This window comes from Kwoniella dejecticola, chromosome 1, assembly GCF_000512565.2.
Source record: "Kwoniella dejecticola CBS 10117 chromosome 1, complete sequence".
Taxonomy (NCBI): domain Eukaryota; kingdom Fungi; phylum Basidiomycota; class Tremellomycetes; order Tremellales; family Cryptococcaceae; genus Kwoniella; species Kwoniella dejecticola.
This window is the reverse complement of record NC_089301.1, coordinates 2,668,050-2,692,462: the sequence shown is the minus strand read 5'-3', so window position 1 is coordinate 2,692,462 and position 24,413 is coordinate 2,668,050. Positions and strand designations below refer to the sequence as shown.

Below are 24,413 nucleotides of genomic sequence, written 5' to 3'. Positions count from 1 at the left end.
CAGATATGCGCAAATCGATCTCGACGTCTCGACAACTTGGAAAGTCCGACAGGCTACAGTTGCAAAAGATGTACGCGCCGAGTGAGAAGACAGCCAAATGCATGGTATTACCAGCTGGATAACATCATCTATGTGTTCCATCTGGCCTGATCATCTACGGTACCCCGAAGTATCCATCTACTTGTACCCGATCATTGGGAAATAAGCATGTTCACCGTGAGGGATCTCATCACCTCGTCTGGGCTTCCACTTGGCTCCCGGTGGCGACGGTGGGAGACCGTTACCTGCCACTGAGACTGAGGCAGTGTTGATTCCACTTCCGGTGAAAGCTTTACCTTGAGGTAGTTTCTCCAAGATCGACGAGAGGGACGGCACGCTCGAAGTGACGATTGATTGGGTTTGGTCTGCAGAGTCGGAGGAAGGTGAGATTGCCGAGGAGTCGCTTCGGACTTGGGTCGCTGTCTCTGGGGAAGGAAGTGATTCAAGGGTCGGGGAAGCTAAGAGGAGAGAAGAGAGCTCGGTCTGGGTTATGAAAGATGTTTGGGGGTATGCTCGTCGGACCTATTTGAACGGTCAACAATACAAAGCGATTTATTAGTCATGAGTCTATGTTATCGGGCGAAGCAGAGACGTCTCCTTCGTCCGTAATGCATACTTCCGCTCCAGCTCTCGATGGCTGCGCTCCACTGAAGAGATGTGTATAAAGAAGAGTGAAGAAGTCAACTCACGTCTCGTTTCCAGTACTGCATCCATCGGGAAATCATAATGTCAGCTGGATCACAATCCCCTTCGCATCCTTCTTCACCGTTTTCTAGCACATACGGGGTTGAAAGCGACATCGCTAGCGGCTGTGGAAGGAGTCGCGTATCTCTCGGTTCTACTTCCGGGCTGGGGGTATCTGTTCTCGGTCGGTATAGGTAGACCGGAGGAGATATCAGGATTTACTGCAGGGTGAACAGAAGGCAGGTTGTCAGTCGACTTCCATCATCGTCAATGACAGCAACAGATGACGACCTCGTCGTCGTCGATGGTTTCATATGCGAAAGTCTTCAAGTTAGGAAACGATACTCACTGACGACGGCGTCTCCTATATACACAACACCCAGAAGACAAGATTAACACAGCATCAGCATCTCTCTTTCTCTTTCTGCTTCTTCACAGATACGACCTCCCAAACAAAACTCGACATACGGAACTTCTTCCAGAAACCCTGCAGAGAATGCAAAGTATCAGCCATATTTCTCGCTCACGCACGCCAAGTCAATATGATGGGCAAGTATCTGATCTCACTCACAGTAGGCATAGCATGATACAACGTATGGTCCGCGCTCATAGGTTTAGGTTTTCCCGCATTGGCTGCATTTCTAAGTATCGAGGTTGCTCTGACCATCTTGAGAAGATATTGACTTGATCAGCCGCTTTCACGAGATTGTGCCGAAGGGTTTAGATGAGAATAGAAGATGATATGCGGACAAGAGTCTCCGTAAGATTGAGTACACGTATTGAATAGCAGGCAAGGAGAATAGCAAATGAGCATCAAGCTATCTCATCGTCAACATCATCAAAAGGCCGCCACAATCGCCGGGAAAATCGGTTCATCAATACCACGTGGCTCCCCATATTGGAGTTCCTTCGCTGTTTGAGTTTGAATGACAACCAGCTCTCGCGGTGACATGGACATAAGATAGCATCAAACGTTACTCGTATAGCTACAACAAAAACCCAAAGATACAGGACATGAAACGTAGTATGATGATGAAAATTATAGGGTCAACAAAACTGTCCATTCGTAACTGATCGTTATCATCATGCACGTCGCGAGTCGTAACAGGAACAACCAAAATCAGAACTAGATTCTAGATTTTGGAAAACAAATTATATATAATACCTCTTGGGTCTCTCGCCTTGTCTGACTCCGCTATGGTTTTGTAAACTGATCAGCCCCATGAGGGATTCTGGTTAAGTGAAGGGAATGACTCACGAAGGACCCCTTGGACCATCTCTGATGTCCATACAGAATCTTATGCCTAGAATGATCATCCATTCGATGTACTCTAGCCAAATCGCAATCAGGCAGAATATGTCATGTACTACTTTCGCAGGTATCGTACTCGGCTCCGACTTCCTTCTGATCAACCTATCTTCGCTCGTGGTCTGGATTTGTCTTGAGGAAGTTTTGGTCAACTCGTCCATTTTCACTTCAGTCGAAGTTCGGATATACCGTATCCCCCTTCTAGTCAGTGTCTGATCAGGTTTCATCGGTACCAGGGAATCTATCCCGATCTTGGCCCTTCCTTTCGCATCGATCAACGCTTTCTCGTTCAATGCCATTGTCATGTGCTGACTCTGTCGATTCAGCGAGTGCATCCTTCGATGCGCTAACGCGAACTTCCGTGGCGATTCTCTATGCCCTACACCGAATGAGATAGCTCGCTTAGCATACACCTTTCTGCCTAAGCTGGTATTTGATAATATCGACGAATTGCCATCTTTCCCAGCTGAGTGCGCGTTCGTCATCCGGAAGGCCTTCATTGAATCATGATGGCTGATCCGGTCGCTGGGTGCTGAGTCATTTCTATGCTGTGCTTCAGGCATTCTCTGCTGACCAGACGAGGAAGGCATTGCAGCCACAGCGCCCGCGTTCGGGTCGATTCTGGCGCTTTGTGCGATCTCCCTGAAGAGCTCATTGGCTGATCGCCGGCCTCTGTGGCGCTGCACATTACCGACTGTTGGGACTCGCAAAGAAGGTGACGGGGAAGCAGCGAATACCGAAGCGGGCTTCAGCGCTGTGGCAAGCGAGGAAAGAGCAGCCGAAACCCCTGGTGGAAGCGGATAAGAGGGCTGATACACGGGTGAGAGGTATGTTGTCGACGTGTCTTCCTCATTATTATGTATCATATCGCTCTCGCTCTCACTTTCATCATTGTTGATAGCAAGGATAGAGGTTGATCTTCGCGAGGGAGGAGAAGGAGAGGCCGAGGGTGACCGAACGGGTTCAGGCTGATTCTGTTGCCATTCGATGTATTCTAGACTTCGCATCCCCTTGTCCCAGTCTTCACCGTACTCACTCCCGAGTTCGCTACCTAGGGTTCTGCCCATACCCGCAAACATACTCGGGTCTAATGATAAGCTTCGATTGATCTGTGCTCGGACACTCGCCATCCTCGAACTGAGGGAAGCGAAGGCTGGGCTCACACTCGGAGACAAGGACGATTCGCGTGAGATATCACGCGAGGGAGCGAAGTCGATCGTCCGCCTTGCTATCGGAGAATCGTCTGGTAGAGTAGGCTTGCGTAAAGGGTATGGGGATTTGCGGACGGATCTGCCAGAAGACTGAGATCCGTCAACAGATGTTCCTCGGCGGCGATTACTACTTGGTGATGGCTGCGGAGACTCGATCGTCACACGAGGTGTCAATGAGGTGGAATCTTGCTTGGTGGCGTCGCCTTCGCTCGATCCTCGGAAACGGATCATCTTAGGGGACAGGAATTTGAATTTGGATGTCATCCTCTTCAGCGTTTTTGTCTCCTTGGTGGAGGAATGACGAAGTGATCCGCGGGAGGAAGACCCCGCTTTAGGGCGAATGGACTCCGGGTCCCTCTCATCTTCAAAAGAAGTCACGCTGAGCGTATCTAGGCTGTCAACAGGTATTGTCTGAACGGTCAAAAGAGACGGCCTGCGACTTTCGGATTCGACGAGTGTCGAGCTGCTGTATCCATGGCCAGCTCTCATAGGATGCGGGGTTTTGATTCTCGAAGGTCCGCTAGACGGAAACTCTGGGTAGGAGGTATAACCCCATCCCAAATCTTGGTGCTCAGGCGAGCGCACCGTCTCTTTGAGAAAGACACCTGCTTGATGGACAACTTCAGGTTGCTCGGTGCGCTTTCTCCATCCAGCTTGTCCCACTACGCTATCCCTCAGAGCCTCTTGTTCGGACTTGACTCTGTCCTCATCCACCCTGACTAGCTCCCTTTGCATCTTGTCTGCCTCTTTTCTCCACCTGGCTGCCGTTTTCCGTTGCGCTTCTTCCCCATCTCTTGCTTCGGACAAGGCTTGTTCGAGAGCCATGATTCTGTCTTCGGCTTCAATCTGCAAGGCCGCCAGACGATCATACCTGGGCGTGGGTGGTTGAGCCGGTGTGGAAGACTGTACACTGAAGATGTTTGGTCGTGCAATGCGATGTCGATTCAGCCCTGGCTTGGACATTTCGGCATCGTGTGCCTTTCTAGACCAGTAGTCCTCGGACGATACCTCTTCTTCAGGTGATACTTCGGTGGACGCAACTGGATAATGCAGTGGGGGTGGCTGAAAAGCTGTTCGGCTCTGCTGCGTCATGGATGTTGATGGAAGGTGATCCATGGAGTTCGAGTTGGTCGTTATTGCTGTATCTCCCATAGGTCGGTATGTTCGCAAATGACTGGTGGGGAATTGCTCATCGTAGGGGTATGGAGCCGACCCTGGGCCCAAAAGGTCAGAGCCTTCGTGAAGATCTGCAAGGCGGTATTTAAGCTGGTCGGGGAGGACAGACATGATCTGCTCATGACTCCCTAGTGCTTGTTCAGCGACTCGAGCGGCTATCATCAGCTCTACGTGAATGTCAAACAATCATTCATTAACGACTTCCTCAATTGGACTGATGAGGGTAGCTCACCTTCTTCCCGTCTCAACAGTAGACTTTTGACCTCCCTCAATTGATCTCTAACCTCTCCCTCAGTGAGCTCGTCTTCGCCATCTTCGGCTTCAGAGTGCTCGTCCTCCATGGCGCCTTCCTCCATGACAGCCTCTGTTCCCGGCGCTTCTATCAAGTCTTCTATTTGTTGTCGGGGATCGCAGATCTTACTGACTTGCGAAGGCGATGTTGAGACTCGTCTCGATGACCTTCCCGATTCCTGCTGCGGTGGTGTTGGCGATCTTTCGATTGGTGAATCGATTAATTCGTTGTCATTCATCAGAGTTGGTCCATATGGTGGCGGAGGCGAAGGTTCTGAATGACCGCTGAGTGTCGATCTTAAGGATGAGGAGATACCTAATCCCAGCGATCCTCCACTCTGACCTTCCGACCTTGGTGCATTATACGACTGGGATCTGGAAGATGATGGTGAAGTACTTGAATTGACGTCCAAGGCAAAGCTCACATCGGCAGGACTAGCGCTTATCCTCGAAAGGTTATTTCTAGCATCTTCCTGTCGTTGTTTCCTATACGCTGACAATGGGGTAATATTACTATCCTCCTCAGCCTTGAGCTTATTTACCGCCGTGTTAGGTAAAAGCGCAGGTCGAGGTCGATTTCTCTCGGCGGCGGCAAGGGTGGGTTCGGAGTTTGAGCTGACGAGAAGTTGTCGTTGGCGTTGGTGCGGTCTCGATCGATTCAGCGAATTTGGTGGTCTAGGTCGGCGCGTAGCAGGTGTCGGTGTATACATCATCTTGATGTCGACTAGGTGACGGATTGCTCATTTACCTATGCAATGCAGGTTCCAGGTCACCAATCAGCAAACGATAGATAAGCATGCCGTATTGAGGGACCAGGAAAGTAGGTGGGTACCACTAAAGGTGTTGTTTTCTTCTTGGGCACTTACGAAGTGTTTGTCGTAAGGATGTAAAGTTCTCCATCTGATTCAGACTAGAGAATCCAGCCAATCCAATCCAATCCACCTTGACTCTGAGCCTGCTCCCGCCAACCCTTATCTCCTCAGGTGCGCGGTAGCAGTATTCTTTCTGTATCCAAGGGAGTCGTACAAGGTGTGTTGAGTGAGACAGTGTCGAGACAATCGAGGAGTAGAGTGGAAATCAAATTGAGATTGAGATTGAATGGATGTTTGTGCACGGACCTCACCGTTGATCACACTAAAGGATGGTAGTCACGTTGAGATGGGAAGGGAAGACAGCATCCTCGGACCCTAATTCAGAATGCACAATCACGTTGACTGAGCCTATATGTATACTTTTCGTCAATGGCGTGAACAAATGTTGTTTATCTCAATCATGAATGACTTGTTTATTTCAACAGGTCTAAATTGATCAAGATCGACGATCTACTAACATTTTCCCACAGATCACAAGTCAATCCGACAGCAGTAAGTAAGTGAGTAACTTGGTCAAATGGTCGGACACATGCTGATCACCTGCTCAGCTCATCTCAATTGTACAATTGTACATCTCGTGCAGGGTAAGACATTATCTAAGCCTATTTACTGTTGATTATCTTTCTTTCATGAATTGCCAACGATGCGAAAGAGCCAAAGCCAAACACCACGGAAACCGAGACGACCAGACAATTCATCAATTGTCAACTGCCGCTTTCTCCTATCAGTTGTCCATCGACCGTGACATCTCAGATGTTTTTTCTGTATCATTAAGAACGACCCATGGGATGCGACGGAGAGAATGAAATATCTCCCACCATTCAAGGATGGACAAATGTTGTTGTTGATTTTGGAAAGCGGCCAAGATAATTTACGTGGGAAAAGAAGGCGCGTGCATTCATCAGCCTCGTGTGAGTTACGTTATCACGCGAGATACTTCCGTCAGGCAGAGAGTATGTATGTATGTGCCTCTGCTTCATTGAGTTTGTTCAATGAACAAGCTTCTTTGCAAGCATGCATCTAAGCAAGCATACATCAATGATTCAGCTGCAGATCCTCAAGGCACTAGTGTACATTGTGCATTTTACATTGTACATTGAATTGACAGGTAAACAGATTATAAATCCGATAATTCAAAAATCCCCTAGTCCAAAGTCCCGTTTCAAGCCACCTAAACCTGTTTCGATCCTGACATCCGTGTTCATCAGACTCTATCTTGGTTCATCCCTAATTCTCCTCTAGCCCACCTCTCCGAGGCTCTATCCAGACCTTGCAGTTCTTTCTCACCTACCAGACTCCTGACTATCCTGAACATCTCGTTCAGACCCACGGCAATATGCACCAGGGCTATGTTCGCAGTCGCAAACAAGGCAATTTGCTCGTCCTGTATCGTCAAGCCGTCAGACAGGTTCATTTGCATTTCGTCAGTCTCGTATGGCAGAACAGATTGACCGGGGTGTCTTCATTATTGGTCAACTCACGTGAATCGTATCCCAGCTTATCACACCTTGAAGCACATTCTGAGCATCTCTAGTCGCCATTTCCATCCCAGTATCGATCGGTCCTCCATCATCCCCTCCATCCTGGTCAGACTGACCATCGCCATTTTGTTTATCAGTGTGGCTCAAAATGGTCTTCTTCTGGCCACTTGGTCCAAGTAAAGCGCTTCGATGAATAGCTAACCTCTCGAAAATGGGTATCATCGGTGGCAAAGAATCACCAGTACGCAGCGATTGCTGTAATATCGAAAACATCGACAGGCAATCGGCGATCTGTCCCCATCCATTCCTTATGATTAGCTTTCTGATCACCGATTTCCAAGATGGAAGGCAGCTCACGAAAGACGGGTGCATCAGCTCGGAACGGCTTGCAAGCCTTTTACACCATCTGATATCCATCCTTGAGTACGCGCTCGATAGTAATGCTAGTGTCGAAAGGATTTGACTTTGGGTTTTAAACAAAGCTTCATATTTCGCTTTCGGCCACGGTCCTCTGCAGCAAATGATTAGCTATCAGTTTGGTCCAGAAACGCTTTGAAGTGGGATCGAACATACCGTAACCCAGGTTCGACACTGCGGGGTAGGAGGCACCGGATCAGCTAGAGACGCTCAATGTCCGAGACGAGGCACTCACCTAGCGTAGATGAGTTGAGGCTGCATACCCATAATTCGGCCCTACGTATTCATTGATTAGCGAAAAGCTTGGTCGGTTGGAGCAAAAGAAAGGACCCACTAGAACTTTCATGAAGCCTCCCTTGTATCTTTCTCTCCTGACTTCGGCAATCTTACCCTTATCTTCCACGTCACTTTCGGCATTATCATGATCCATTTCACCCTCTATCCCAGTCACGACTTTCCCGTACAAGTCTCCAATGTCAGCCATGTTCTTCGCTAATCGCTTTCGGAATAATGCTCGCGCCGATACAGGTCGAGGGAAAAGCATGATGATGAACGCAGCAGTAAATCCTATATGGGAGCTCGTCACATCAGCTCAGGCACCTTTGACATCATGAGTCACATGAGAACAGGCCAGAAGTACCTATGATGACTAAGAGCGCTCTTCTGCCTGCCAGTCCTGCTCCCGAACCTTGGTTGGCTGTTTGATATGTATGTTCGTCCACCCATGAATAGCCAACCACGAACTGAGAAATCTCATTACCGTCAACTCGCGCAACATGATTATAATCCGTGTTGATGACTCACCATCAGGGTGACGTTCGTCATCAGGAAGAACGCCGCTTTCTCGATAGGAACGGCGATACGTATAAACAAGCAGGGTGCAATGAGCACCATCTAAGACGCAATCGCAGCAGTCGATCAGCTTTCCCATCATCTCCGCATTCACCACTAGAACTCACTGTCGCTGCCGCAACGCCATATGGGTTGCCTGTTCCGTGCCCAGAACCAATATACCAAGCTAACATGCCCAATACAAGACCAGCCACAGTCCCGCTCTGTTGGGATTTTGGTGATGAGAATCAGTATACAGTACGGATGATTATGTCTGGTACTTACCATACGAAGAGCGAATTGCAGTATCTGTTCACCGGTGAATACTCCTAACCCCGTTTGAGCCATGATCAAAGCCCATAGACCACTATATTACGCATCAGCTGTGCTCGGGTAATCCCCAATGGCTCACTGCTTACCGATTTGTGTAGGTGAAATACGCGGACGACGGACAAACAGCCGGTATCCACAGAGCTACTGATACCAAGGCATACTTGAGGGCGAATAGTCCTGAGGGACCTGTAAGACCCTGCCAGAGATGGTATATTGATCGACCAAAGCGCTGGAAAGCGTTTCTGGGATCTTCCGCATCTGGATCTTTCTCTGCGGCGTACGCATTAGCTATCCAAGCGAGAGTGATCGTCAACTTTGTGCAGGACGGATGTCTCACTATGGGATTTGACCTTCTTCTCCTTCTTTGGATCTTGTTTCTTCTCAACCGCCGTACTAGTCTCGCTCCGCTGGTCATCATGATCGTCCTCCTCAATCCTATCATTGATGTCCAACGTCGAATTATCGCTCGTTCCCATGTCTAACGGGTTCCCACCCCCCTTCTCATTCGCAGATTTGACCACGTTCTTGGTGAATGCGTTGGGCAATTGTATCTTGCTTTTCGGATTATCCTTCTCGATCTGCAGAAGAAGTTCCAATAACTCGATCAAGTCAATCGCAAAAGCGATCAAGGTCGACGTGAAGACGAAACACCGGAACAGATCTCTGGAGGAATATCGGTACTTTTCCACCAGGTGATCTTTCAGTTGACCAGTAGGAGGGTCGAAGCTATCTTTGTACGGTTCAAGCATATCAAAGTGCTTTGTTTCCCTAAATTGCCTCAACGCTTCCTTGACACCATTCAGATTATCTTCTCTTTGAGCGATAGTCGGAGCATCGGCAGGCTTCTTCTTCCACCGTGTATGGTTGACCAGTAATAGCCATTCTGAAAGATCATCCAAGGCTTTGATCGAGCTTTGTCGCAAGTCGGCAGTGGAGTCAGCTAATATGGGCAGTAATCCGGTCAAGCTGTGCGTGTCGTCGATGTGCTTCTTCATTCGATCGACGTGCGCTTTGGTCCTGACTATCGAGTGCGAGGTGGTGTCTTCCATCGTGGCCTTGAATGATCGGTGCTGTTCGTCCACCACCATCTGTGACGCAGTAACCATGATAAGACGAGGTCCCTCAGAACAGGAAAAAGAGGAATACTCACAGAGAAACTCGCCAGACCATAAGCTCTCAATCCCAAGTTCTTGACTTTCGCGAAAACCTTCTGCAAATCTCCCGGTCCAATCTGACCACGGGTAATCTCAAGTTGCAACAAGGCAGTCTGTCCCTCCAGAGCGGTGGTCCCAGCTATATGACCGGCGCGCAACTCGAAAGATTTCGTAGCCAATTCGTGCCATTTATCGGTGTCCTGAGGTGAGGTCGTAACCACTTGAGATTGTATTTTGAGCAGCTGGATGGTCGGCCCTAGCATCTTGGTGGTGATCGAATCTAGCATGATATGGTTCAAGGTTTGAGGGAAAATTAGGAATATCGAGGCAAGCGCAATTCCGATGAAGCATCCGGCGGGAATGAGCAGTGTTTTCTACGTCCAATCGTCAGCGTTCATTGGAAAGCTATGCACTGTGGACCTACAGCTAGGGTATACACCGGGAGAGGGAATAGTGGACCGAATGAACACATGACTGCGAGTTGGGTAGAAATGTCAGTATAAATCGTAATAACATAGCTGAAAATATGCTTACGATCCATGATGATAGTACCGAAGATACAACCCAGAGTCCTATTCGACATCAGCCAAAATCCGAGGTAAAGGGTGACTTACAGTCTGGGTTTTGTAGCTCGCACGAAACCCAAAAAATATGCTCCGACAAACAGGAACACCCCAAACACGGTCGAAGCTCGAGGGTCAAGGAACGCCCCTCTGAATATCGAAGCTTGGTCTACAGCAGCATTTTGGTCTCAACATCCTTTTCATGCGTCTAGGATCGTAGGGAAAGCTCACATTGTGCTTCGATATTAGCAGTAGTATCGTACCTGCCCACCAGATAAGTCAGAACATCTCACCCATCCGGCAGCCGGATAGTACTGGACTCACGTTGATTGTTCTCTCTGAACTTGCTGCTGAAGCAGAACTTGATCCCGTGCTCGGATAGCAGCTGCCATACCAGCGATCCCCCATGCCCAACCGAAACACAGACCGATCAAAAGGGTGAGCAGGGCAAATAGGTAGATTGATAAGGCCATGGAAGGGGGCAACATCTGACTCATCAGAGCTCCGAAGAAAGCGGCTTGTCCAATCTTGTTCAGAGCTGCATAGGGCACAGCATTCCATTAAGCTCAAAACCAGCGGCCGGATTGGGACTGGAAGAAGGGCACTTCGACTTACAGCTCTGAGCCAGCATGACTACCATCGATCCCAGCGTCACAAGCATGCATCGTATGAAGTTCTTCCATTGTCGCCTATCCGTCAGAGATGGCCTGAATGACTCTGGTATATGCAGCTTCCTCGCTAACCTGTCCACAGAGCCGGTGCTCTCCTGCTTGGGGTCGGTATTCGAGGATACCATTTTCTCCTTCGATGACTCGTGGATCTGTTGAGCCGGCTCGCTCGACGCTGTTGATTGTGACATATTATCCTCTGCCTGTATCTGAGTGTTTGGATTCGAACACTCGGTGCTCCCTACAGCATACGATGTCGCTTCTTGAATTGTCGAAAAGCCTGTGAAGCAGTCACAAATACGGCGGCCGGTATTTGTTTATGTTATTTCCTGCGTACTTCGGATGATGTCACGATTTAGCGGAAGCTTTTCAGTCTCGTGATGTGCGTTTGGAGACGAAAGGGTTTCCGATGTCTAGTCGACCTCGGTCAGCAAGGGGTCGAGATGGATGGTTGAGCAGCACAATGCGCTCGACAAGATTACTTTCGAAGATGAGCTGCAATGTCAGTTGTCATCGAATCCGAGAGTCGGATTGAAATAAAGTTGGCCAGCTTGGCCCATGTTTTCGAAATGGTTTGAGACAAACAAACAAGCAAGGTGCCTGATTCCGGTATGTCTGACGGCGATCACCGGTCCAGACAAATCACAATCTACGCCCTTTGGAATCAGCAACAACTTGTAGCAGCGACAGACAGTCCTGTTGAGCTGCATGCCTTCAGTCGCTCCAAGACAGCCTGGCTTAGGATGGATGGCCAGCAGAAAAATCCGGAGACAAAAGAGAAACCACAGCACTCGTGATTCCCAAGTGGTCCCCCATCTTGGTACTGACCGAGCGATATCCAACTTAACTACGGGGAGCTGACGAGACCCGGTGCTTTCTGGATTCTGTGACTGTGGATGAGGGTCTCATCGATTGTTTATCTTCTTATATGCCTTGTGGTAAGAACATTCGTGACAGAGAGCAGAAAATAAGGCTTCGCAATGACGTGTAAAGGCATAAGAGGAGATTGGTGTCTGTATTCTTCTATGGCGACCCATCAGGAATGAGTGACCTGATGCAAAGCATTCTGGAAGACGCGTCTGTAATGTATCGTTGACAAACATCTGCCGGCTCAAGAAGAGACCTTGAACTGTTGTCTGGAGGTGTCGACGTGATCGAGGCAGCTCGAACATATACCATATGATCGATACGTTGCCTGGCCTGGCCGCCTCATCATCTCGGAATGTAAGCTTTTAACTTTGACATTTGTTGACATGGACATATGCCGATTATCAGCTGCTTGCTTGGTGCAGCCGATGTCAAGGACATGCCCTGCAGATCATCAGTATTACAGTCACTTGGTTGACCTATTACGAGAGAAAGGAAGAAGAGATTAAAGGTTCAGGGGTGATACTCGATTGATTCGGGTTGTAAAAGCACACGCGAAGTGGGAGAGAATTACCTTCCACCAGTGACGCGCCCAATGCGCAAATCCTAAAACACTTATTCACTCTCAAAAGAGTACCACTCAATTCCTTGCACTGTACTTGTCCACCTGTACTCGGCGGAATCGCTCGGAACCTCTTGTATCAGCTCATTCCTATGTATGCCAAACGAAAAGACTATACCGAGTCAATGTGTTGAAAAGGCATCGGAAGTACCAAAGGCGGCCAACAGATTTCGGTGAGCTCGCCCATCCGTTCCACTTCCTTCTCAGTCTGTTCCTTGGACTACCGCTCGTCGCTTGGCAACACTCACAACATCGTCCTGACTCCTCAATGTTGGAATCAAAAGACTGATCGCTGACCTGCAGAGCGTGACTATCGTTGTCGTTGTCGTCGTCACTACGAACAGAAATAGAACGCGACATGACATTCTCCAATTACAGTTGATCAGACCAGTGTTCGACGACGATACCTGTAAACTATCGAGGAATGACCTCACTTGATCGCCTTAAAATCCAGTAGAAAAAGCTCGCCAGAATAGGAAGGATATTGAGCCACACAACATATTTTCACCATGATATCACATAGATCAAAAGCATCTTCATCTGCATCTTCGTATCACTCAACATCCGAAGCGGGACCCTCGACCCATCATGTCGTATCACCGCCCACTCCCATCTCGCCTCAACATGTCCCTCGGCTTCCGACTCACGTTCAAGCAATTCATGACTTCGATCCATCCCTTCTGGCCTCGACATCAGCTTCCAACTCGAACATGTATCTTAGCTTCAAATCGGGAGAGATCATCAGAGTACACGTACGGGATGCGACTGGATGGTGGGATGGGGAGATCAGTGACACGGCCAGATTGGCCAACAACGATGAAGAGCACACCATGAAAGGCTTACGGAGAGGCTGGTTTCCCAGTAATTATGTTCGTGAGATGGGCTGGGATGGGGTAAGTCAGCTTGATCGAAATCAAATTAATCCATAGTCCGCTGATGCCGCTCGTAACGCGACAGTCTTTTCATCGACGTGACGAGTCCTCTGCCAGCCAAAAGTCGACTACAAGTCCCACCACTCGACATTCTGACGTCCACCATGCTCGTCACACCTCAGCTGCCTCACACCACTCACGAGCATCAACCTCCGCTGCGTCCCAACACAAGGCTTCTCCGCCTGATCAACGGGATCCCAAAACTCTAGGCCCGGCATTTCAGACCCTTTTGCATCCTATCGTCCAGTCCCTCTCGCTTCTGGAATCAGCCATACACTCCAACAAAAAGCCACATATACAGCCCTCGACGGCATGTGTGATATCCTCAATCCGAGCAGCACTCATGCAGACAGACTGTCTGAGCAAAGAGTCTACTACTCTGGTCACTTGGCCAGTACTAGCGAGGGAGAGAAAAATCGTTTTGGTCGAATTATCGAAACTGGTAGGATGTGCAAAGACAGCGGGGACTGTGGAGCAAGCGGAAGATGTAGACGATACGAAAGAATTAGAAGCCTTGGCGAGAGCTGCTCGAGGCGTGTTCGCCTCTGTCAAGCGATTCTTACATTTGGCCGACGAGTGCGGCGTGACTGTGAACTTGACGGATATGCCTCAAGAGATATCGATCGGCGGCAATACAGACACCTCAGTCGAAACGGATCCTAATTCAAGATCTGTCTCGACGAACGGCAAGACCCGCGTTCATACACCGACAAACGGTAACGCTAGGATCCAAGAGACGTTCCGGCTTCGAGCTGCCAGTATAGGCGATCTGAGAGCTGCGAGGAGAAGAGCCGCAAGTCCCCCGCCACCACTACCCACCGCGTCCGTCGTATCTTCTGCTTCGAGCTCTCGAGCCGGTCGTGAAAGATCGCCGTCGCTCATGAACACACCCATGTCTGCAAATTTCTCTCAGACGTCAGGTCGATCTTCCCCTATCACCTCCAGATCTCTGCACGACCGGAGAGTACCTGGCAGTATCGACAGCGCGTTCAGCCAAGTCAGTACAGCTTCTTCCGAAGATGTGCATATGCCCTGGGAGGATACGACACCCATACCAACCCCTCAAGCCACGGTAACAAATCGCCAACTCGGCTCGATTGCCGACGTCCACGAACTTATAGGTCACGCTGAAGATGGCCTCCTCTCAATCATTGCGGCTTTCATAGGTCATATACACTCTCACAGTATCAGCTCACATCCTTCCAGTCATGCCCATCTGATAGAAATGACTAGGGAGACCATAGATAGTGTTAGAGAATTGTTGACAATTGTCGAAGCTGTTGGACGGAATGCCGGGGTCAGACATAAGCGGCCCCGAGAAATCGAAACGCTGCGACTCGCCAAGGACCAATTATACGATGTCGCTTCCAAATTAGTGGAAAGCGCGGAGATAGTTGCCAACGCACCTTTCTCGGAAACTGGAGAAGACAGCTATGATACCGAGAAAGCCAGGCTACTCCAGGCCGCAACAAGCACCCTTCGAGCGGGAACCGAGTGTGTCCGTTTGGTAAAATTATGTCTACCAGAGGACGATACTGTCCACCTGAACGCGACCCCTCGTCAAAGCGATAACAACAGTCGACAGTCGACGCCCCGTCCATCTCATGGGCATGAGACACCCTTGATCATGCGAGAGAAACCGGTCGGGCAGAGAGGTGTCCATACATTATCAGGCTTGCACAGAAAAGCCACCAGTCTTAGCACTTTGCAGCGACGGTATCAACAAGATGGCACTATGGTACAAGCACCTATGGAAGAAGATGAGGACGAAGAGACTGAAGAAGAGGAAGACCAAGAAGTAGTGCAGGATTACAACAAGGATGAGGACTTGACAATGCGTCCGATGATGTATCCGACTTTGGCAGCTCCTGTGAGCTTCCCAGTGAGTCCTTTCGATGGTACACTTAAATGGTGAGGCTGATGAGGCATCGTAGTCACGTCCCACTCTGCAGCACAACCACACCAGTCCAGTCCTTCTGTCCGATGCTCGCAGACCATCGGACGACCTACTCAAAGCCCTTGAAGAGACCAATCATAGCGGCCCACGCAGTCGATCTTCGAGTCTGACTTCGCCCGCTCCTCCCAGGGTGAAACATCGATCGCCGTCGCGTTCAGCGGACCTTGATAAGTTCACCGCTGACTACGATATCCCTCTCAACAACCAGCGCCGAGCGTCGAGGGGAACTATTTCCGCATCGTCCAGACTGTCAACATACACGTCTGCCAGCTCTCAAGTTTCCGTTACATCCACTGCACCAACCTCTATCCGCTCATCGGACATCAGCGAATTCAATGCCGCAACACCACAATCTCCAGCAGCGCATGACGTTCCCGCTTTCGGTGAACTACAAGTAGACATACCGTCCACCGCTCAAGATCTGTCGCAGGCCGCAACCCACTTGTCCTTGAATGACCCAATCGTGGCGAAACCTCAAAGTCTGCTTCGCCCTGCGGCTCCTGTACGCAGTGTCACTGCGCCAACCCCATCAGCCAATTCCGATGTGCGATTCTGGGTAGTAGCTCACGACTACGATCCCCGAGAAATCGCCTTTAATTCTGAAGGGGCTATCGTTGGCGCTTCTTTAGCTGTATTGGTGGAGAAGATGACCCCTCACGATGGACCGGTGGATCCCACTTTTAATGCGACATTCTTCTATACCTTCCGAATGTTCACAACACCCATTCAGCTTCTCGAGGCTGTCATGACACGGTACGATCTGCAACCTCCGGCAGCTATGACTTTCGGCGAAAAGGAGCGAGCTATATGGATAGAGAGGAAAGTCGTACCAGTGCGACTGAGAATCTACAATTTCCTTAAATCATGGCTTGACCAACATTGGCGAGAAGAAACCGATGATGTCATCTTGGATACCCTTCAAGCGTTTGCTAAAGACGTGGTATCGGCGACGCTCCCAGCTATGGGTCCGAGATTAGCAGATGCCGCTCGACGCAAGCTGAATGGACCGATGTCAGCTGTGTCCGATCGATCCAGCATCAAAAGTTTGAACAGACCCGTGTCCATGGACCGGATCAGGAGCGCCAGTCAATCTGGATTCTTGCATCCCCCGACCATATCAGGCGGACTCCCTCCAACGCCGGTGATCAGCAAGAACCTCCATTCGCTCTTGCAAAGAGCCGCTGCCGCCGGGAACAACGTGAATATAACAGAATTTGATACACTGGAGCTAGCTCGACAGTTTACAATTATGGAAAGCAAGATGTTCTGTTTGGTCGTTCCTGAAGATCTGCTTCAGACCGGCAAGAAGACAATCCCAGAACTGAAAGCTCTAAGCACGCTGTCGAATCAGATCACCGGATGGGTCGCGGACAGTATCCTGAATGAAACAGATGCTAAGAAACGTGCAAATTTGGTCAAATTCTTCATCAAGCTAGCTGACGTGAGTTTTCATTCGTGTCAACGGCATCATGACGACTAGATGCTGATTGTGCAATTTACCGTGGATTAGAAATGCCTCATGATGTACAACTTCTCGACTATGTTTGCGGTTCTAGCCGGACTGAATAGCAGTACCATCATGCGACTCAAAAAGACCTGGGATGTAAGTGTCATCGCCATGAGCTTATCGTAAGATACTGATAGCAATCGACAGGCCTTGCCCACCAAGTATAAAGTCACGATTGAGCGACTCCGGGGCGTCATTGAGCATACCAAGGTATGTCTCGCCGGGGTGAACGGGAGTCAAGGTGAAATGGGAATACGCTAACGGTCCGGTTACAGAATCATGCAGCCTATCGAGCGAGACTGCGGGAGGCGCCCACCCCTTGTCTTCCTTTTCTGGGTCTGATCCTCACGGAGTAAGCTCAAGTTCATCATCTATAGGGAAGAAGTGACCAGCTTATAATTTTAAACATTGCAGCATCACTTTTACCTCTGACGGTAATGCGAGCACCCGACCATCAGTCCTCGAGCCTGAACTCATGCTCATCAATCAAGACAAATACAACAAGCTGGGGCGAATAGCAATGGACTTCAAAAGGTATCAAGAGGTATGTCCGAGGGTCTTTTGCTGAAGATCTCGACCACGTGCTAAGATCTAAAACGTTTTAGCCTTTCAATTTCCACGAACTGGAAGCTGTCCAGATGTTTTTGAAACGGGTTTTGACTGAACGAGGAAGTGGATCAGTCGATGCGCTGTACCGAAAGTCCTGTGAGTTCACTTTACACACGTGCAACAGTATATTGCTGACATAGCTGATTCCTTGACTCAGTGATGCTTGAACCGAGACAGGGTGCCGAGAAATTCAGCGCCAACGTAGAAAGACCGAATTGGTTGAGCGGGAAGATATAGTCGTCCTACTTCTAGGTCATTACGCCGACACGAATAGCCACCAGACGGACAGCATGAGATGTTGTTGTCTTGGGCGTGGTAAAAGAGATTTAGTCACACGAAATTAATCATAACTTGTATGTAAGCATTATATCATATCATTAACGAGCATTGCTATGCAGTTGATCACGGCTGGTGATTTGATTTAACATATTCTAATCTGTCGTCAAGAGCAATGAAAACATCAACACGTTGCATCTCATCCCATGAAAACTCGTTAAGACTCCAAAGCGTTTACCAGGTTCCACTCTCGCGGAGCGGCGAATCCTGGTCAAATATATACAGTACAACTTGGCTATAGTCTAAAACCTCCTTCAGATCTCTACAATCTTAACATTCACACCCACTTGGACCTCTGGTCCTACTTCCTTCTGATCCTCCGCCACCTCTCTCAATCTCCTATAATACCCGCACCCCACCGTATCTCTTAACATATCTTCGTTCTTGTCCAGCCAGGTCGTGCACGGAGTAGAAATGGCTTGAGGCTCATCCTGACCCGTACATTCGACAACAGCGCCTCGCCAAGAGTCGATCATGAGACCTTTCGTCTCTTCAATTTGTCTGTCCTCGCGCTGGCGATCAACCAAGTCTGCGTCCCCTTCCGAAGTGCCTAAGCATCTCCCGATTGCGAAGCTTGAAGTGGCACTGCTGGATGGGGCCAACGATAAGGCGTTCGAAGAGGGTAACAAGCATTGTAAGAATGAGATCAAGTCTCTCAGGGGTCCGATAGAGAGGGTATCTTCCGTGATTCGAATGTAGGAGCTCGTCAAGACGGTCGAGAAGGCTGATAAGTTCTGGTGATGTCTGGGTCAGGATAAGAATGAGAGTTGGGATAAATTGGTGGGAAGCTGAATGATGTGTTGGGGAGTTGAGGTGGAGATCAAGCTCAACAATGTATCAGCGTGTTCAGCTAGGAGGAAGGGTTGACATCTCTAGAGCGCAGCTTAGAAGTCAGTACAGGTCTTTCGATGGTATTAAATACAGTAACGCGGGCACTTCTTTACTTTGCTGCCACTAGTGTGCAGGTGATCAGATGTGTCCCAAAGCCACTTACCGCTACATCGTCTGCCTCGATCGACCGAAAGCCCCAATCCCTCTTGAGCTGATTCCCTATAGCCTGGACGTAGCTTGAAGAGGCCAGATACGCCTCCTGGTAGAAAGTCGGTTCTCGGATCAAGGTGTGTGGTCTGCCTTTAGGTGTTCGGATACGTGAAGTCAAGGGAATGGTCATTTCGTAAGATTACTTCTGCAGTACGATGTAATGAGATTGATACGATGGGACGAATACAGTTTATACAAGACTACAGGACTAAAAGCACGATCTACTCTATATATACATATATACCCTCGAGACAGGGCAAATGAAGACATACAGTATCGCTTACGTTCTTCTATTCAACACTATCACTCAAAACACGACTTTCTTACATCAGCGAAGCACCGATCCCTGTCCATACTCAAGCTTCGATCAACAATTTTTCCCTTGTAAAGACGTAAAGGCAGCTCGAGGCGTTTTCAGGGGTTTTATGATGAACATGCTTCTTGTAAGACTCCTCTCTTCTGTCCCACTGGCCTCTCCTAACAGCTTTGGAGTCAAAGCCGACGACTCTGACCCGAAATGCAGCCCAAAGGACGGTACTGACTTAGCGTCGTGATGGGAATGAAGCTCAAGGGGATCCTTTCGACATACTTCCAAGGACACACAAGCGAGTTTGCTTATCTTCCCCATTTGATTGGATGCGAATAATCAGATGATAAGCATACACTTCGTAAACGACAGCGATGATCTTCTTCAGGGCAAAAATATTGTACGCTAGCTGAGAACACTGGTTTTATTGCCCTCCTTTGGGTCCATGCCAACTCCAACCCTAACTCTGACCGAGATTCGTTGTCGATGGCTCAGACATTGCCTCTCGCCCCTCGTCGACGTATATATACAATTTTCATTCGGTTCGTCCACAGAAGAACAAGAGACAAAAGCATTCTTATTAATGTTAATCGTATATATGGGACAAAGAGCTATTCGTGACTTCCTCGTACTTTTTCGCGCCATCGTTACGCCATCATGCCATCGCGCCATCTAGGTCTCATCAATACACCATGCACCTATCTGCCCGGGTTCATCAATCCGTCATACTACCATGTTTCTATACAATCTAATTGATCTTTTCGTGAACTCTTCTCTTTTCTGTACTGTTTCATCTTCCGGTCATCCCCTCTGGTCGTATCTGATTTATGCTTGTGCTGCCCAAGGGGCAATCTATGAATGGGAGAATCATGATCAGCGGATGTAATCTGACTGGTCGCCTTCTTGATAGAATCGGAGGACTACTCACCCAAGAGAATCCGGCAAACTCTTGCTGATCCTGCGAGCTCAGCTGAGTATGCACCGGAGTCAAAGTCGGTTGCTCCCTGGTAAACTCCTGGTCGAAGTTACTAGTATCCGTAGCGTTTCCAATAGTAGGGAAATAAGGTGGTGGGATGCGTTTGTTATAGACATCATCGAAGTTGACATCTTTGAAGAACAGATGTCGTTTGATATCTTCCGCATCCGCTTCTCCTGCACCTAATCGACGCGTCGGATCTCGTGTCAAGAGCTGTATCAAAAACAAATTACATTAGCCATTGCTGTCATACTATCGGGATGTAGCATTTGACTCACCCTTTGCAACAACGACACGGCATCTCTAGGCATCGTGATGGGATACAAAGGTTCATCCTCCAAGATAGCATCGAAGATTTCATCTTCGTCGTCACCTCTGAAAGGTGATTGACCAAGCAACATTTCGTATGTCAAAACACCAAACGCCCACCAATCGACTGCTCTGCCATATCGCTGCTCTAGCAGGATCTATTGTATGAACGAGGTAAACAATCAGCACATTGACTTGCTTGCAGCATCTCGTTGAGTGTACTCACCTCAGGGGCCATGAACTCAGGAGTACCACAGAAAGTGCTGGTAGTTTTTCCATACCACATATCCTCTTTACAGAGACCGTAATCCGCTACTTTGACATGTCCGTCCAAGGTCAAAAGGATGTTATCCAATTTCAGATCCCGGTAAATGATTCCCTTTGAGTGGAAGTATTGAAGAGCCAATAAGACTTCACACGCGTAGAATTTGGCTTGACGCAAGGTAAACTGTTTCTTCTGGATGTGCAACATCAGATCTCCACCTGAGACATATTCCATGACGAAGTACACTCGAGTCTCTGTCTGGAAACATGAATGTAGTCCCAGTAAGAAGGGGTGTCGCTCCTGGGCAGCCGCCAAGAATACTCTCTTTTCGGATTGAGTGCTGCAGTTGAGATCACAAGCACGATCAGCGCTATGCCTAGGGTACCGAAAAAGATGGACTGACCTCTCAACTTCATCGTTCTCAATGATAAACTCCTTCTTCAATACCTTGATAGCATACAGGTTGCTAGATGCTTTCTCCTCGGCCAGCATGACCTTACCGAAATTACCTTTACCCAGAACGGCGAGGAAGTTGAAATCGTCCAATCCAATTTTCTTGGTGACTCCTCTCGACGATAAGGAATGCTGCGACGGTCGTGAGGCCATGACTGTTGTAGCCTGAGAGTGGGTCGAAGCTTGGGAAGGGGCTGGCGAAGGTGCATATGACCTCGGGGGTTCGGCTTGAGCGGGTTGCAGTTTAGCAGGAGCCTGAACGGGGGGCATCTGTTCCGTTCAGAGATCAGTATCAGGCTGCCACGGTCTTAGCTTAGACAGCACGATGCTCACCTGTTGATATCCATCCTGAGGCCTTTGCTCTTGGTAGCTCAACCTTTGTTGAGGTTGTGCAGGTGGCTGAGGCATAGGTCTGCCGCCGGACGGTCTCAGGTTGTCATATCCAGGCTGAGGAGTATACGGTTGTTGCTGAGGTGGTAGCTGTTGCGGCTGCCGCGGTTGTTGAGCAGCCGACGGACCGTATCGAGGATCATATGCGCCGGGAGGCGGTCTAGCGGGAGCGGGTGTTTGGACGGGAGGTTGCGTTTGTATAGGAGGTAATTGAGGTGGTGCACTGATCTTCTCTTGTGACGCATACGCCGGAAGCGTCGATACTGACGATGAGGCAGACGGTAAAGGCTTCTTGTGGACCTGCGTCGTCTTGATATCTCGTAAATTCTTGAGCAGAATGTTGGCCATCTCCATGGTCATACCGCAGAAATCAGGAACAAGGTGAGAACAGGTTTGATGGCACGTGAGAGAGCATTCTGCGGTCCTCCAAAGCTCAGCTATTCTGCGACGTCACAATAAGAAATATCAACCCACCTGAACATTTGACGGAATTCTTCCGACCGAACGGCAACATATAACCACAGTGACAGCACCAATTTGCAGTAATGTTGGTGTAAGGGGTAAACCGATGGGGAATACGGTGGTTGATCTTGTCTTCGTCGCCCTCCTGCATGACATGCGCAAGTCAGCATCCGGGTATCCGTGAACAGTAAAGAAGACATGGAGCGGAATCAAGCTTACGGCATCTGCATGAGTCTTGCTGATACACTTTGTGACCACCTTCGGGTAACATTTCTTGTGACAAGCATAGCGACAATCCTCACATTGGTATCCTTCACCGGTAAGCAAGAACTCTTGACAAAGAGCGCACATGATAGGTTGGTAGAATTGCCTCTGAACGAATTTATGACCATTCATCTCGTAAACGTCTCCCTTTCTCTTCCTGACAGCTCCAGCTCTTCCAAGAGCTTCGTAAGGTCTTCTCTGGCCAGCAACATTGTCCTTGACTATTTCGAGTATGAACATAAGCTTATTGCGCACGACATCAGCATAACGGATGAGAAACTCACCAAAGTCCAGTCTGAGGGATATAGCGCCAGCTGGCTCCACGGACCACCACCCTTCTATACCTTCTGGGCCCTTCCCATCCGGTCCCGGCGGTCGACCTCGGATCGTTCCTGCACTATGTAGCGTGACTGAATCTGGCGCAGCGCCAGATCGAGAACCAAGGGTAGCAGCGGCGTCGGCGGTGACCCATCCGGCACCTTGAGTTTCGATTCCGACTTTCTGCCTTCGTAGAGCTTCTAGGAGATCACTGACAGTGAACCACATCATACCTATCGGCGCCGAGTCACCTGGAGCGACACTGTCGTATATCGTGACTTCCACCTCATTCGCTTTGTCAACGTAGATTTCGAAGTCTTCATGCCATTTATCGACTCTCGACGGGTGAGATACGGCTCGTTCATTCCCCTCGATCTTGATCACAACGGTAGTTTCATTGTAGATCTTCGATGATTTACGTGGTAGCGGTCGATGATTCAGGTCTCGAGCGGATCGGAGGGAGACCACTAATTTACCGGAAATGGGCTTTCTTAGAGCATCTTTGCGTTTCATACCATCTGGTAGGAGGTCTGTAAATTAGATAGAAGAGTGAGATTTGAACTTTGGCAATTTGGCTTATAGACGCAGATTTTCAAGGCAAACTCACCTTCGTCGTCCTCGACCGCTCCACCAAATTTAGCCAGAGTCTCATACCTTCTCTTCGCCTTTCTCAGTAATTGTATTTTTCCGTCCGACTCAACCCGCTTCGCGTCCGTTTCGCCTCGTAACCGCTTATCACCTTCAATTCGATACGCCTGGGCCATCTTCTCGATACCAAGCTTGTACTGCTCTTCTACTTGAAGCTTGAACTGGAGTTGATTGAGCATTCGAGTGATTTTAGCCCCTGTCAAAGGGGCGTCATACCTTTGCAGATCTGTGTTGCTGCGATTCAGTATACATCCTTCTTTGTTCAGACCAAAAGCTGGGCTTACCTAGCTGGGTGTAATTCTTTTGTTTCGGTTCAGGTTGATCGGATCCAGGTGGAGGAGGAGGTAAAGGTCTGTCCCTATCTACGTTGTAGCCCTTTTGACTAGGACTGGGACTAACGGGAGGTCCTCCATTTCCGCCGTAACCTAAGTTCGATGGGCCCGATCTCGAAGGTGTCATTTGATTTCTAGAGCTTTCGCCCGGTCTCATAGGACTACCAGATCCACTCCCACCAGACCCCATCTGCAGTTTTGCCAGTTCATCCTCCAGAAACTTGATTGATGCCTGTGCTGATCTGACTTCGTTTTGAGCTTGTTGAATGACCGCTTCGTTCTTGGATGAGGCTTCGACAGCTCTCATCACAGCTTTAGCACCTTCCAAGTTCCTCTTCTCGGACTGTATCGTCGAGAGAAGAGTGTTTATCTTCGGATCAGTTGTCGGAGGAGGTGGCTATGATTCGCGTTTGACGATGTCAGCATAGCAAAGTGAGCCTCAGCCTTCAGACTGCATGAATACGGTACATACCATTTTTGCCGGGATATCTCGAGTCGGCAGCTTTCAGCAACGATCAGATGATGTAAGGCTAGGATGTTAGCGTTGCTTGATTGAATGACTGAGACAGCTTTGCAACGGTTCACTATCGCAACGTCGATGAGTCGTGTTGTATCGTGTGATATTGACGTTGTACCCTATGTCTTGAAGTCCGGGCGTTTTTTTGATCGTGAGAATATCGTTTCCGGTGGGCTAACTAGTCAGGAAAGACGTGCTACGTCGTGAAGAGTGCGCTAATGAGAGCTCAAGTAATGAGAATATCGATGACTAGTAGTTGTACCTATGATGAT

General features: G+C 49.0%; 6 protein-coding genes and 1 non-coding gene across 7 annotated transcripts; 1 reads left to right on the top strand and 6 right to left on the bottom strand.

Moving 5' to 3' along the window:
* Nucleotides 1-177: 177 nt before the first annotated feature.
* I303_101001 (uncharacterized protein) lies at nucleotides 178-1,390 on the bottom strand (the record flags this gene model as incomplete). The annotated part of the gene is made up of 5 exons (XM_065968244.1): nucleotides 178-561; nucleotides 729-743; nucleotides 823-944; nucleotides 1,192-1,210; nucleotides 1,295-1,390. The coding sequence occupies 5 exons, from the start codon at nucleotides 1,388-1,390 to the stop codon at nucleotides 178-180; spliced, it is 636 nt and encodes a 211-aa protein (XP_065824316.1).
* Nucleotides 1,391-1,875: 485 nt separating this feature from the next.
* Nucleotides 1,876-5,423, bottom strand: I303_101000 (uncharacterized protein; the record flags this gene model as incomplete). Its single annotated transcript, XM_065968243.1, has 3 exons — nucleotides 1,876-1,918; nucleotides 1,982-4,586; nucleotides 4,652-5,423. 3 exons carry the CDS (start codon nucleotides 5,421-5,423, stop codon nucleotides 1,876-1,878), a joined length of 3,420 nt encoding a protein of 1,139 aa, XP_065824315.1.
* A 1,363-nt stretch (nucleotides 5,424-6,786) lies between these two features.
* On the bottom strand, nucleotides 6,787-11,220 carry I303_100999 (uncharacterized protein; the record flags this gene model as incomplete). The annotated part of the gene is made up of 19 exons (XM_018404367.1): nucleotides 6,787-6,966; nucleotides 7,064-7,354; nucleotides 7,421-7,574; nucleotides 7,637-7,654; nucleotides 7,716-7,756; nucleotides 7,815-8,047; nucleotides 8,121-8,223; nucleotides 8,285-8,374; nucleotides 8,440-8,535; nucleotides 8,597-8,678; nucleotides 8,731-8,914; nucleotides 8,982-9,732; nucleotides 9,795-10,172; nucleotides 10,223-10,272; nucleotides 10,333-10,370; nucleotides 10,413-10,530; nucleotides 10,593-10,624; nucleotides 10,686-10,899; nucleotides 10,977-11,220. The coding sequence occupies 19 exons, from the start codon at nucleotides 11,218-11,220 to the stop codon at nucleotides 6,787-6,789; spliced, it is 3,297 nt and encodes a 1,098-aa protein (XP_018267021.1).
* Nucleotides 11,221-11,810: 590 nt separating this feature from the next.
* I303_100998 lies at nucleotides 11,811-11,924 on the bottom strand. Its single transcript, XR_001936482.2, has one exon. It is a non-coding gene; the product is annotated as a 5S ribosomal RNA (ribosomal RNA).
* Nucleotides 11,925-13,027: 1,103 nt separating this feature from the next.
* I303_100997 (uncharacterized protein) lies at nucleotides 13,028-17,760 on the top strand (the record flags this gene model as incomplete). Its single annotated transcript, XM_065968242.1, has 10 exons — nucleotides 13,028-13,307; nucleotides 13,356-13,411; nucleotides 13,476-15,320; nucleotides 15,385-16,848; nucleotides 16,918-17,010; nucleotides 17,062-17,124; nucleotides 17,190-17,266; nucleotides 17,329-17,458; nucleotides 17,520-17,619; nucleotides 17,681-17,760. The coding sequence occupies 10 exons, from the start codon at nucleotides 13,028-13,030 to the stop codon at nucleotides 17,758-17,760; spliced, it is 4,188 nt and encodes a 1,395-aa protein (XP_065824314.1).
* A 353-nt stretch (nucleotides 17,761-18,113) lies between these two features.
* Nucleotides 18,114-19,030, bottom strand: I303_100996 (uncharacterized protein; the record flags this gene model as incomplete). The annotated part of the gene is made up of 3 exons (XM_065968241.1): nucleotides 18,114-18,603; nucleotides 18,691-18,731; nucleotides 18,854-19,030. The coding sequence occupies 3 exons, from the start codon at nucleotides 19,028-19,030 to the stop codon at nucleotides 18,114-18,116; spliced, it is 708 nt and encodes a 235-aa protein (XP_065824313.1).
* A 1,002-nt stretch (nucleotides 19,031-20,032) lies between these two features.
* On the bottom strand, nucleotides 20,033-24,099 carry I303_100995 (uncharacterized protein; the record flags this gene model as incomplete). Its single annotated transcript, XM_065968240.1, has 12 exons — nucleotides 20,033-20,059; nucleotides 20,136-20,396; nucleotides 20,462-20,650; nucleotides 20,719-21,097; nucleotides 21,161-21,480; nucleotides 21,544-22,016; nucleotides 22,075-22,207; nucleotides 22,282-22,547; nucleotides 22,611-23,174; nucleotides 23,252-23,518; nucleotides 23,577-24,021; nucleotides 24,097-24,099. The coding sequence occupies 12 exons, from the start codon at nucleotides 24,097-24,099 to the stop codon at nucleotides 20,033-20,035; spliced, it is 3,327 nt and encodes a 1,108-aa protein (XP_065824312.1).
* Nucleotides 24,100-24,413: the final 314 nt, after the last annotated feature.